The 13,380-nt window shown below is 39.5% G+C and overlaps 2 protein-coding genes across 3 annotated transcripts in view; both read right to left on the reverse strand.

Moving 5' to 3' along the window:
- The window catches only part of LOC124122726 (synaptotagmin-1-like), a 128,249-nt gene that overhangs the window by 66,876 nt on the left and 47,993 nt on the right, over nt 1-13,380 (reverse strand). The gene's annotated exons all lie outside the window — the stretch shown is intronic.
- Nucleotides 14-6,008, reverse strand: LOC124122728 (sporozoite surface protein 2-like). Its single transcript, XM_048384276.1, has 3 exons — nt 5,952-6,008; nt 5,048-5,081; nt 14-567 (listed from the first exon to the last, which is right to left on the reverse strand). The coding sequence occupies exons 1-3, from the start codon at nt 6,006-6,008 to the stop codon at nt 14-16; spliced, it is 645 nt and encodes a 214-aa protein (XP_048240233.1).

Genomic DNA, 13,380 nt, shown 5'->3' on the forward strand with positions numbered 1-13,380 from the left:
ACATGGACGGATGTCAGCATTGGGGGAACCTGGATGGATGTCTGTTTTGGGAACCTGGATGGATGTCAGCATTGGGGGAACTTGGATGGATGTCATTGTTTGGGGAACCTAGATGGATGTCAGTAGTTTTGGAACCTGGATGGATGTCAGTAGTTTTGGAACCTGTATAGATGTCAGCATTGGGGGAACCTGGATTGATGTCAGCATTGGGGGAACATGGATGGATGTCAGTATTTGGGGAACCTGGATGGATGTCAGTGTTTGGGGAACCTGGATGGATGTCAGCATTAGGAGAACTTGGATGGATGTCACTAGTTTTGGAACCTGTATGGATGTCAGCATTGGGGGACCCTGAATGGATGTCAGCATTGGGGGAACTTGGATGGATGTCAGTATTTGGGGATCCTGGATGGATGTCAGAATTGGGGGAACTTGGATGGATGTCAGTATTTGGGGAACCTGGATTGATGTCAGCATTGGGGGAACCTGGATGGATGTCAGTGTTTGGGGAACCTGTATGGATGTCAGCATTGGGGGAACCTGGATTGATGTCAGTATTTGGGGAACCTGGATGGATGTACCGGTAAGCATTTCTTATAAAAAACTATATTCTTTTATTCTCACAATGATGTTGTTAAGATGGAAATGGTCATGTCAGTTGTTTTGTTAAACAGAAATCAGCTTACTGGAAAAAGAATGTCAGTGTTTGATATGTGTACAACCTTGACTCTCATGTTGCATAGATTTATTTCAGTTTTGAGTAGACCGGAAGCAAGTAAGTGTTGTCACAGCTAATCCCTTCTCCACTGTATAACAAATGGGATCCAACCAATTCTTGTGTGATATTTGTAACTGCTACTCATCTGTAAACATGGTGTGATGTCAATGTCCCAGCCCAACCCTTGTGTTTCCTGGCCCACATTAATCGTGGGTGCCTTGGGTGAACAATTTAAGTCACAGCCTGCAAAGGATGTCAGACTATTTTTAACAGCTGATTTTGAAATTTGTCTTCTCGTCATGGTATGAAACTCCCTCTTGAGTTCTGGGGCGATGAATCCAAAGAACCAACCTGTTGCGGTGTCATGATTTTAGGCCTGCCATGCCCAGGTCTCATTGTAACACCCGTGTGGACAATACTGGTTTCATGGGCAAGAAATGACACTTCTGGACTTGCAATACATTAGGGCAACTTGTGATATTGACATCCCGCCCTCTATTGCCCCAATAATTGGCGATTGCGTCTTTTCATCGATATACTGTTTTGGGAGGCTTTTACACAGGTTTCTAAGCTAGATGGCATGTATGAATGTGCGGTCCCTGACATGGACACACATGTGATCCTGTGCGCATACACATGCATCATGCTGTTCTTGCATGTTGTGAGTGATAGGATGTCATGTTAGATTGACGATAGCATATTTCAATGCCATGTGATCACATAAAGTCAAAACCATATTATCTCAAATGTATTAATATTTCGAACTTATTCTCCGGACCTGAGAGACTCACAATTTAAATACATATAAATCTGACTGCTCATCTAAACTTTAAGATAAAAATACATAGCACTATCTCGAACCATTGGACTTAGTCCCAATTTATTTTTATTTTGTACCATAATCACGAAGATGGCATTTGCCAGATTAACAGTATCTTACATAACGTATTTTCTTGAGTATAGTGCGAACTTTTTTTCCAAAAAACACAGCTGTGTAGAAGGGGGTGCGCATTATACACGAATTAATGAGTTTTGATGTTTTTTCCCCCATGGAAAGACATTACCGTGAGCACGTAACACCGGAAATACCATGTTGTTGACTGACGTACGCAAATTAGTCATGTAATTACACTGTCTGGCTATAAAAAGTGTTCTTTGTATATCTGGACTTATGTTTGTAACTTATTTTATTAATCTTATTCAAAATTCCTTTTAATATTGTTTCAATTAATTTCGGCGAAATCGTGTGTGAAGCGATCGAAAGATTGCACAACTCACCGTTATTAACAGCAACCACGATCAGATTACCGCTATTGACGCCTTGAAACGAACTTTAGTTGACAGAGAATGGATACATATATCATAAATGCCATACTGTGACTCGTTAAAAGTCATATTTGTTTTTGTTGGACGATTCTATGTCAACAAGTAAATCTCGCGATCACGTGCACGGGAGCCTTGACGCCGACTGGTCAGACTGGTTCCATGTAAAAAATAATACTCGGCAATAGCGATCAGCTGCTTTGCTTAGGGTTATTATTATTTTAAATAAGATATTGAAGAAATTGGAATATATTATTCCTGATAAAAAAATAGTTTCAGATACAATTTTTGCCGATCCTTGCATTAAAATCCTGTAAAGTTATATCATTGGGTGTGTCTTGACCGAATCACCGGTAGATTCCAAGAAAACGTGTGTACAGCTGATTTCTGTGTCCTGCTTAGTTTACGAGAAAATATACAAGGTAATCTAAATCCCTGGATATAAAACAATGCCTAGCAGAACAAAAAATACAATTTAAACGGTAAATCAACATGTCTGGTGATTCTTTTATCTCAAATTTCGAATTTGTACTGACCAAGTTTCTCATCACCCATTCATTTGCCGAACTTCGCTCAAGGGTTACGGTGTAATTTTTTTTTCTGCGCTTGGTATTCGAAAAAAAAATTCTCCAAAATATTGAATCCGCTAGAGGGGGGTGCGCATTATACATGGGTGCGCACTATACTCAAGAAAATACGATAGTCATGAACAATTCTCCTAGATACATGTATATAGAGAATCTCACCCAAGTGTCTTTTGATATCAAATATATCAACACGAGTTGATAAAAGTGGAAAAATTCCGAAGCTTGCCGATATATATTTGATATCAAAAGACACAAGGGTGAGATTTTATTTATCATCCAACATCATTCTTTCAACTTTTTCAATTTGTAGACAGTAATTAGCAGTGTCTTCAGTGTAAAAAGTACTGCAAACAGCTTCAGTAGCAGAGCCATTAGTGATGTCATTTGATTGTGACGTCATGGTAACCAGTGACGTCACAATGGTCTGCAAAGCATTGTGATGTAATTTCATTGCAGCGATATCTACAGTGTAGATATATAGAATACTAAACGAGCTCCCGTGTAATACCAATTTTATGAAACGAGTGAATAGTTCTAGTATCTGACGAGCGAAAGCGAGTCAGATACCACAACTATTCACGAGTTTCATAAAATTGGTTTTACACGGGAGCGAGTTAAGTATTTTATTTATTACTGGCCATTTATAACGTTTTTTTAAGAATTATACTGTTGAGTGTGAATAGGCTGACACCTACACGATCCACGGCATAATCCAACTGAGTTTAACACAGTAATACTTCAAACACGTCAAAAGTTGAAACGTATGAATTTAAAACCATAATACGGCCCACCTTTAGAATTCAGACGTCCGTTCCACAAAATTATCGTAGCGTTAAGGTTATCGCAACTCACATACTTTAACTTAGACCAACGACTGTCGTTGCGATACAGTACGATCGCCTTGTGGAACGGGGCCTTGCACCTCAAAGTTTACAATCACGTCACAGTACCCGATGACGTAATTTGTGGAATTTTGTTGCAAGATCCATCGGCGAAACAATGCCATGTGACGTCAGCCTAGCAACAAGGTTGCTGGGGTCATCGAGTGTGCATAAACTCCTCTCAGTGATCTATCATCTCCACCAGCAATGTCGTTGAATAAGCCAAGGGATGTCGAGAGCTTTCAATATTTGTTCGTAAAACGTGTTCCGAGAGTACCTAAGCACGCGTTTTGGTATTACACAATGTGTAATACCGCTGTATGTTTATTAAACGGCTGATCTCTTCACGAGCAAGTAATAAATCGCTTGATCTCATCCAAGCATATCTCCTGTGGGAGCCAGTTTTGGATGATAAATTTAGTTTTCCAACACATCTAACATCGCTGTAAATCTACAGTGCAATCTGAACCAATGTCAAACACTTATGTACTTAACTTTTAATCCATAATAATGGTAATCTTTATTGATAAATAAAACATCATGAGTAGACATAAGTAAAAACATGGCAGCACTTCCTGGTTACATCAAAAAGAGCTAAGTTGGATTAAAGGAATAAAAGCCGCATGAAGCTACTCACAATATCCAAGAAGCGAGGAAGCCTGAAGCGAGACTGGCACTTTGTTATTTTGACAAGAGGACAAACCAAATCGACATGAACTTCAAACGTAACATTATCACACAACTGCAATATGTCAGAGAAAGGTGATTGTGAGCAATTCAGTAAAGGACCCAGGCCTAGTTCTAGGGCAGATAACTGTATCCAATGTATCAAGCCTGAGACGCAAAGGAAAGTTCAGTGAACACGGTGCAGAAGAAATATGACACGACACAACTTGGCAGCTAAACCAGAAGGAAGACAAAAGCATCCCTCTAGATACAATGACTACATGGCCAAAAAGTAGTGACAGGGTTATGAATAGCTTTCTTGAATTAAACACTAAATAAAATAACATTCAAGCTTTCGTAAATACCAAAAACATTTTAATTTGTTATCACATACACATGTTGTGTTCTTAATTTCTTGTGTACACAATCATATTGCTATGGATCTGTAACACTGAGAGGGAGAGATAATACTGTCACAAGATCTGTCTGGCTGTCCGTGGCTCGCCATCTTTATTGTGCAAATATCTTGAAGTGACAATACAGTCTCTCTAGGTTCGAGATAACGGGGTTCAAATGTATGTCAATAATAACACTTAAAACAATTTGGCTCAATAATAAAACTTATCTAAGAGCAAGATGAATGCATGACCTGTCACAATCTAAGTCTATATAGCTAGGGCAAAATACATTTTTATGAAACAGTATACAACTTTTGTTCTGCCAGTTCTACCTGTTCTATTTTCATAGTTCAAACTTAAAAACAAAGTATTCCTATTTTCCTTTTATGACAAATAATTCCATTTAATTTCAGCTATCTATTAACAGTATTTAAACTTTTCACTTTGGAGAAAGGGTTGAAAAGGGAAACATACCTTGAGCCTGGAAAGCTATAGGCTGAGATAGTTCCTGGAGCAGAAGTTCTGCTGAGCAGTGGCATATGTCACAAAGATACCTACTAGTAAACTGTACTGATGATTTGTACCAAGTCTTCAACACACTTGACGAGGGGTGGTGAGCCAAACTATGAAGGATGAATAGTACATCCTTAACAGTTTGCATGTATTAAGTACAATACTATCCGTGCTTACAGGCTGCATTTGAACCAAATATACAAGCAGGCAGAATATTACTGCATGCATCTAAGTGACTATAGGTGACTACGTTGATGAAAACAGACAAGGTTGGTTACCACACTGTCATCAAGTATCTGAAAGGGCTCACTCCAACAGCCATCAATGCAGACAGTGTCAACTTTAGGGGATGATGTTCCTTCCTTTGCCACTGTCAAGAGATGGGATGTGGAGAGCCTCGAAGATAAGAAACACCACTCAGGAACATGTTGATAAAATGCATGAGATGATTACAGATGATTAACGGCATCACTCGTCACATATCCAATACAGTAGGCATCTCTCATGACAGAGCTGATAACATTCTGAGGAATGAACTGGGCATGACAAAGGTTTCAGCATGCTGGATTCCATGGCTTTTGATTACTGATCAGAAACAGCTGAGGTTCATCATCACTCGTAAGAATTTAAGTAATTTGGAAGCAGAGTGAGCGAATGTGTTGAGCGATTTGTAACCATGGACGACTGTTGGGTTCACCAGTATGGGTTCATGCAGTGGAAACATCTAACATCTCCTCCGATAAAGAAGTCAAAGTCTGTTCCATCATCTGGCAAGGTGATGGCTTCGTTTTAGATTCCAAAGGAAAATACTTTTATTGGATAATCTGTATGAGAATATTGAGACTAAACATTGAGGAAAACTCACTAAAGGTGTGTTGTTCCACCAGGACGATGCACCTGTGCACAAGTCTGTTGTAACCATGGCTGCCCTGCATGACTGCAGCTTTGAACTCATTGAATATCCTCCGTATTCACCAGATTTGGAACCTTCAGATTTCCACCTCTTTCCAAACCTGAAGAAAGACCTGTCTGGCAAGCATTACGCAAGTGATGATGTCGTCATTTCTGCTGTGGAGGATCTTTTACACCACCAGGAAGAATCCTTCTACACCAGTGGGATCCAGGCACTCCGGCATCATTGGAAGAAGTATGTAGACCTCGGAGTGGATTATGTTGATAAATAATTATCAACCAACTTCATCAAAGCAGTACATCATAGTTAGGGTCAAAACATCCTCTATACCCATGTCATCTCACATACATTCTCAATACCCATGTTCACACAAACACATGCTCTATATCCATGTCATCACACACACATCCTCAATACCCATGTCATCATACACACACCTCCTCTATATCCATGTCATCACACACACACATCCTCAATACCCATGTCATCATACACACACATCCTCTATATCCATGTCATCACACACACATCCTCAATACCCATGTCATCATACACACACATCCTCTATATCCATGTCATCACACACACATCCTCAATACCCATTTCATCATACACACACATCCCCTTTACCCATGTCACCATACACACACATTATCTATACCCGTGTCACCTTACACACACATCCTTAATACCCATGTCATCATACACACACATCCTCTTTACCCATGTCACCATACACACACATCCTCTATACCCATGTCACCACACATGCACATCCTCTATACCCATGTCACCACACATGCACATCCTCTATACCCATGTCACCACACATGCACATCCTCTATACCCATGTCACCATACATGCACATCCCCTTTACCCATGTCACCATACACACACATCCTCTATACCCATGTCACCATACACATATCCCCTATACCCATGTCATCATATACACACATCCTCTATACCCATGTTACCATACACACATATCCCCTTTACCCATGTCATCATACACACACATCCTCTATACCCATGTCACCATACACACACATCCTCTATACCAATGTCCACACACACACATCCCCTATACCCATGTCACCATACACACACATCCCCTATACCCATGTTACCATACACATATCCCCTATACCCATGTCACCACACACGCACATCCCCTATACCCATGTCACCATACACACACATCCCATATACCCATGTTACCACACACATATCCCCTATACCCATGTCACCAAACAAGCACATCCCCTATACCCATGTCACCATACACACACATCCCCTATACCCATGTCAACATACACATATCCCCTATACCCATGTCACCACACACGCACATCCCCTATACCCATGTCACCATACACACACATCCCATATACCCATGTTACCACACACATATCCCCTATACCCATGTCACCAAACAAGCACATCCCCTATACCCATGTCACCATACACACACATCCCCTATACCCATGTCACCATACACATATCCCCTATACCCATGTCACCACACATGCACATCCCCTATACCCATGTCACCATACACGCACATCCCATATACCCATGTCACCACACACACATATATCCCCAATACCCATGTCACCATACACATATCCCCTATACCCATGTTACCACACACATATCCCCTATACCCATGTCACCACACACGCACATCCCCTATACCCATGTCACCACACACACACATCCCCTATACCCATGTCACCATACACATATCCCCTATACCCATGTCACCACACACACACATCCCCTATACCCATCTCACCATACACATATCCCCTATATCCATGTTACCATACACACATATCCCCTATACCCATGTCACCATACACACCTACCCCTATACCCATGTCACCATACACACACATATTATCCCCTATACCCATGTCACCATACACATATCCCCTATACCCATGTCACCACACACACACACATCCTCTATACCCATGTCACCACACGCACACACATCCTCTGTACCCATGTCACCACACACACACACATCTTCTGTACCATGTCACCACACACACACACACATCTTCTGTACCCATGTCACCACACACACACACACATCTTCTGTACCCATGTCACCACACACACACACATCCTCTGTACCCATGTCACCATACACACACACATCTTCTGTACCCATGTCACCACACACACACACATCCTCTGTACCCATGTCACCACACACACACACATCCTCTGTACCCATGTCACCACACACACACACATCCTCTGTACCCATGTCACCACACACACACACATCCTCTGTACCCATGTCACCACACACACACACATCCTCTGTACCCATGTCACCACACACACACATCTTCTGTACCCATGTCACCACACTATAATCAAAATGATATTGTGGCAAGGAAACATGACAGGAAGCTTCAAGCAGCATTAAATACAAAACCATGAACATGGTTAGAATTCCTTCAATGTCCAAACTCTACTCCATCTCAACAGGGGATGCCATTTTCATTGATTATACTTGACAATGGTATGCACATTCAAATTGAAAATATGATTTCATGTGAGGTTTTCATTTGAATGGATGATGGCAATAATTACCACACCGTTAAACCAAGCAGTTTCATCCATATTCTTGCTTTCTGATTTTGTCCTAATCTCTCGTTATGAAGCCAGCATGTCATGATTGCAAGTGGCGAGTGAGATAGATCGTGAGAGGCTCTGCCTTGTCTGGGAAGCGCTGGCTTTACACCTACCTCTGCCTGCCCATGGAATATGGCTGCGATCAATGGTTGCTATGGCTACTCTGACGCAAGTAGACATAACGGGTTCTGTAGAAAACACGTAGAAAAGCCCCTGTTGTTCAGAGTTCAAGAAAAAGTATGGGCAATAGTATGATTGATAGGTATATTGCAAAGCAACTCAAATACACAAACATTAAGCATGCATGATTGAACAAGACTTGGATGTATTCATAGACTTGAACAGTAATGATACTACAGCTTATAAACAGATCACAATCAGCTCAAACTAATTAAAATTGCATGGGTCTAGTTTGGGTAATACCATAGATTGTTTATTCTAAGAGGTTCCTAATGGAATAGAAAGGTTGACTTTCGCCAAAGCCTGTTGTGTTTCAAAGGGTTTCAATCACAATATTGATTCTTCGGTCCAACTAGAGGTTTTGGTGCAGGCTGACACAGAATAATGAGGAACTAAATATTATACCCTGAACTGTACACAACATACAATTATGCCCCCAAGTTATGTCAAGTACATGAGGAGTATGGCGTTGAGGGTAGGTGAAATGGGATTTAACTTTGCGTCCACGAATAGTGCACTTAAATAGGGATGTGCATGTGCATGCCCATGCGCATGTGCGCCTGTGTGTGTTTGTGTGTGTGTGTGTGTAAGATACCATGCTCCAGTTTAACATGAATACCCCACTCAGACACAGTATACTGATTCTGAGCAAACCAAACTTCTTTTAGTCCCTTGATGCCCAGACAGGGTAACAATAAGTACCATCTTTTAATATCTTTTGGTATGATGTGTCAGGGATCAAACCTCGGACCTTCCGCTCTCCGAGCGGACACTCGATCGCTAGACCACGGCGGTAGTCCTATGGTGTTGAAGTCAGGCAAGAATGTAATTTATGTGGTGACACAAGGCACTTACGGCAGTCTGTTGATACAAAGTTAAATGATGTATATGCCTTACAATGTATTTAGTGATACAACAAAATTGTCCCTGTGATCCATGGGGATAGACCCAACATGTCAACCTATAACCTGTTAGGCGACACTTTTTTAATTTCTTGGTTTACGGATGCGCCGCTCTTTCAAAGTCCAAATGTTAAAAAATAAAAATAAATGAAAATTACCCTTTTTTTTATTACAGCCGATCTTTTCGACAAAAAGTTCAAACAAAAAAAGATTTATTTTCCTCGTCGAGCGTAAAGCAAAGGGAAGTCACTCTGATATTTCTTGCTGGGATCCTTCTCTAATACCATCAAAGCTTGTCAACGCAAAGCGCAGTGGTGACCAGTTTAACTAATTCAACACTGTTGGCCGTTCAAAACCACAAGTCACACCGCACGGTAGACCGTCCAAGCCACGTCAAAATAGTTTATAATTATATTAACCTACTTGTCATATCATTCATTTATTAAATCTATCACATTTCACAATGTCTGAAATACGTATTCCATTTGATTTTATCATTTTTTTATCAATAGATTAAAAATATATTCACTTCATATCTTGACACTATTTCCCGCAATGTTATTGAAAATATATTTCTCGGACACACTTCGACAACGGGTCCTCATCGAACATGTCAAACAGCAAAATAAAGACGTTTCACGTTCTGAAACGTCTTTATTTACAAAATAATAAAGTCATCAAAAATATATCTATAAAGTTGCCAAACTGACATCTTATTTATTATTTCCAACTTTTCGTGCGATCGCATATCCTAAGTCAAATGACATCTCGGCTCGGACACGATGTCTTAACCCTCTGGATGCCGAGTTTTTTTTCTGACGCACATTTTCCTACGATCGGAAAAGTGAAGGTTGTGCGAGAATTGCCCTCACACGGCACTGGATCTACCTCTGGCTATAAACTTACGCAGAGGTGGAGAATATTAAATTTCCTATTTGATGGTGTTAAGTTAACTGCAAATATTAAACCGGTTTTAAAGAAATACGCTTCTAAGTGTTGTCCGAGAATTTATTCTGCGTTGAAAAACAGTAAATTTCTCCGCTTTTTATCGCACATCGATAAAAGTACTGTGCAACGATTTTTTTTATTTCGAAGCTTTACGGAAACTGTCAGCGAACAAAATACTGCCTCATATCTGAACGACATAACTATATATCAAATGGAGTTATATGCGTATGTATAACGACATACATTCAATGCCAAAAATAGCATGCTGTAAATGACGAAAACGGATTTTTCTCTATGACGTCAACAGGCGACCGAGAGGTTACACGCGTACAAAGAAAAGGGGGCATAACTCCGCTATGCTTAGCACTAGGTTATTGTAACTCAGGTCAATTGGTGAGAATTAGCTGTGGGTAAGGACAATGTATTTTCGTTGTGTGTCGTTCACGAGGAACCAAACTATTCCAACACAAATATCGATATTGAAACTGTATACGTTTTCTTATAAATAAACCCCACAAGAAATGATGAAATCGTACTTCATAAAAAAGAGGTAATAGAGAAATGGATGGCCCTATCTAACCTATAACTTAGTCCTTATATTCCAACATTCTCCTGATAGTGTAAGTGTAATTTGACTTATGTTGCACCATTATTAATGGAGCACTAGCTTTATCATCAAATGTAATGAAATACCCCCAAAATAACACCATTCCTTTTGACGTCATGGCTGGTTATATGTCTTTGATAACGTCGGAGAAAGACGACACTGGTATTTGGTTTAATATACATCTCCCATAATTTTCGTTCATGATTTGGAAAATCTCGATGTGTAAAACGGAATTTGACGCTTTTTCGAAACAACATAAAATTACTGCTTTCACCAAGTAAATAATGTCTTGAATCTGTAAACAATTAGATAGTTTATCGTGTTTCTTAATTGGACAGGGCACGCACCTGTTTGGCATCAATTTACCTTATGAAATACACAAAAGAATATTTCAAAACAACCAAAATTATATTCAGTATTTGACATATATTTGTTCATTATTATGTTAGTATTTCTCTTCATCTCGTCCCAGAGTTACACAATAAAAGATGCGAAGAAAGCACTATCATATTGGTATAGAATTATCAGGATAATCGTATAGTTGAACCAACGGGGTACCTGGCATGGATTTTATTTTATACATTTTAAAATTCCTGGAGAAATTAACCCATTAAGTAAACAGTTTAATATCCCGTGATCACAATATTGAAAAAAGAATGAACCCATTGATTATATAATGCAAAACGAGAGGAATAATTCGTAAAATGTGTGTGACTAACGCGCACCTGGCGAATCGTTAGATATCACTGTTCTGTGTATCAAACGACATCAAAAACAGTTCCAAAACCAAGACAGTTCTTTCAGAAATGTGTGCATATATTTTACCGATTTTTTTGTGTAAAAGTAATATATTCAGTTTTAGTTATAAAATAAAATGAAACGGCTATTCATGGACATTGCTAAAATGAACTTATAATATTGACTCTTACACATCCCAAGAAATACGTACATGCTGCAGTTACATTTACACTTCTTGTAACACTTGTCCCAAGGAAAGAAATATCGTATGCGACACTAAAAAAATTATCAATTGTTATGTAAACAATGTTCTAACAAACAGGAGAGTATCAAAGGTTCCTTCATACATGTTGTGGCCGATATTTACGTATGATATCATTTTGAACATTGACAAATGTCCAAAGTGAAATTAGAATCTAATTGTGTGAATAAATGTACAAAAGATATGCAAAATCTGCATCATAACTGAAACTGTAACCAGCATGGTACAATGATCGTGTGCACTCTCATTCAAGGACCTTCACCTCAAAGAACTTACCAAATATGTACAACAATGTTGACGTATGACATCACTACCTGGGATCGACTTTTACAAAATGGCGTGTTCACTGTCAACAGTACGCGGGATTTTACGAGGGGACTTTCGTTGATTCAGGGATCGTATTTACATAAATGTGACATGTAAGTAATCAGAAACATTCTGACAATCTATTTACTGTTATTTGTTGTTATAATTTTCTTTGAAACAAACCGAAATAGTCAGAAATTCCGATAAATACCGTTGTCGTTGTGCATGATTTTGCGTCAGTCATGGCGTCACACAGGACGGTAACTTTGCAATGATTTGATATTTTCAACAGAAGTTGTCAATGTGTCTATTTTAAATTCCCTATTTCTTCCTACGATTCTCTTCCCATGAATATTCTGCAAGTGTTGAGCCAATATTTTGAACGAATAGACGAATGGTTAGCTCAAAATAGGAGAAAATGCTATAGTGTGTAAAATCTGTATTTTGCTTTGTTTACACTTCAAACAAGTGCAGTGTTTCGAGCACAGCGTTCGTTTTCACACCTGACTTATATTGCTTGACTTCATCCAGCCACTTCGTATTGGTGACAAAGACCATTGTTCATTCGATTCTAAAATGTATGAGGAATTCAAGGATGTGTGTATCGCAGCAAAGTTTGAAATATACGGGATGTTACAGGCGCCTCATAACCGGTGTACCTGAAACGTGATTTTGTAAACACTATCCAATATGGCGGAAAGTTCACTTCGGCACACGTGTTTGCGTATTTTCCGAAACATTCTAAACGATTCTAGGGTTATCGGAGACGTTTTGGAATGATC

This window comes from Haliotis rufescens, unplaced genomic scaffold, assembly GCF_023055435.1.
Source record: "Haliotis rufescens isolate VD_foot unplaced genomic scaffold, xgHalRufe1.0.p SCAF_5, whole genome shotgun sequence".
NCBI classification, from domain to species: Eukaryota; Metazoa; Mollusca; class Gastropoda; order Lepetellida; family Haliotidae; genus Haliotis; species Haliotis rufescens.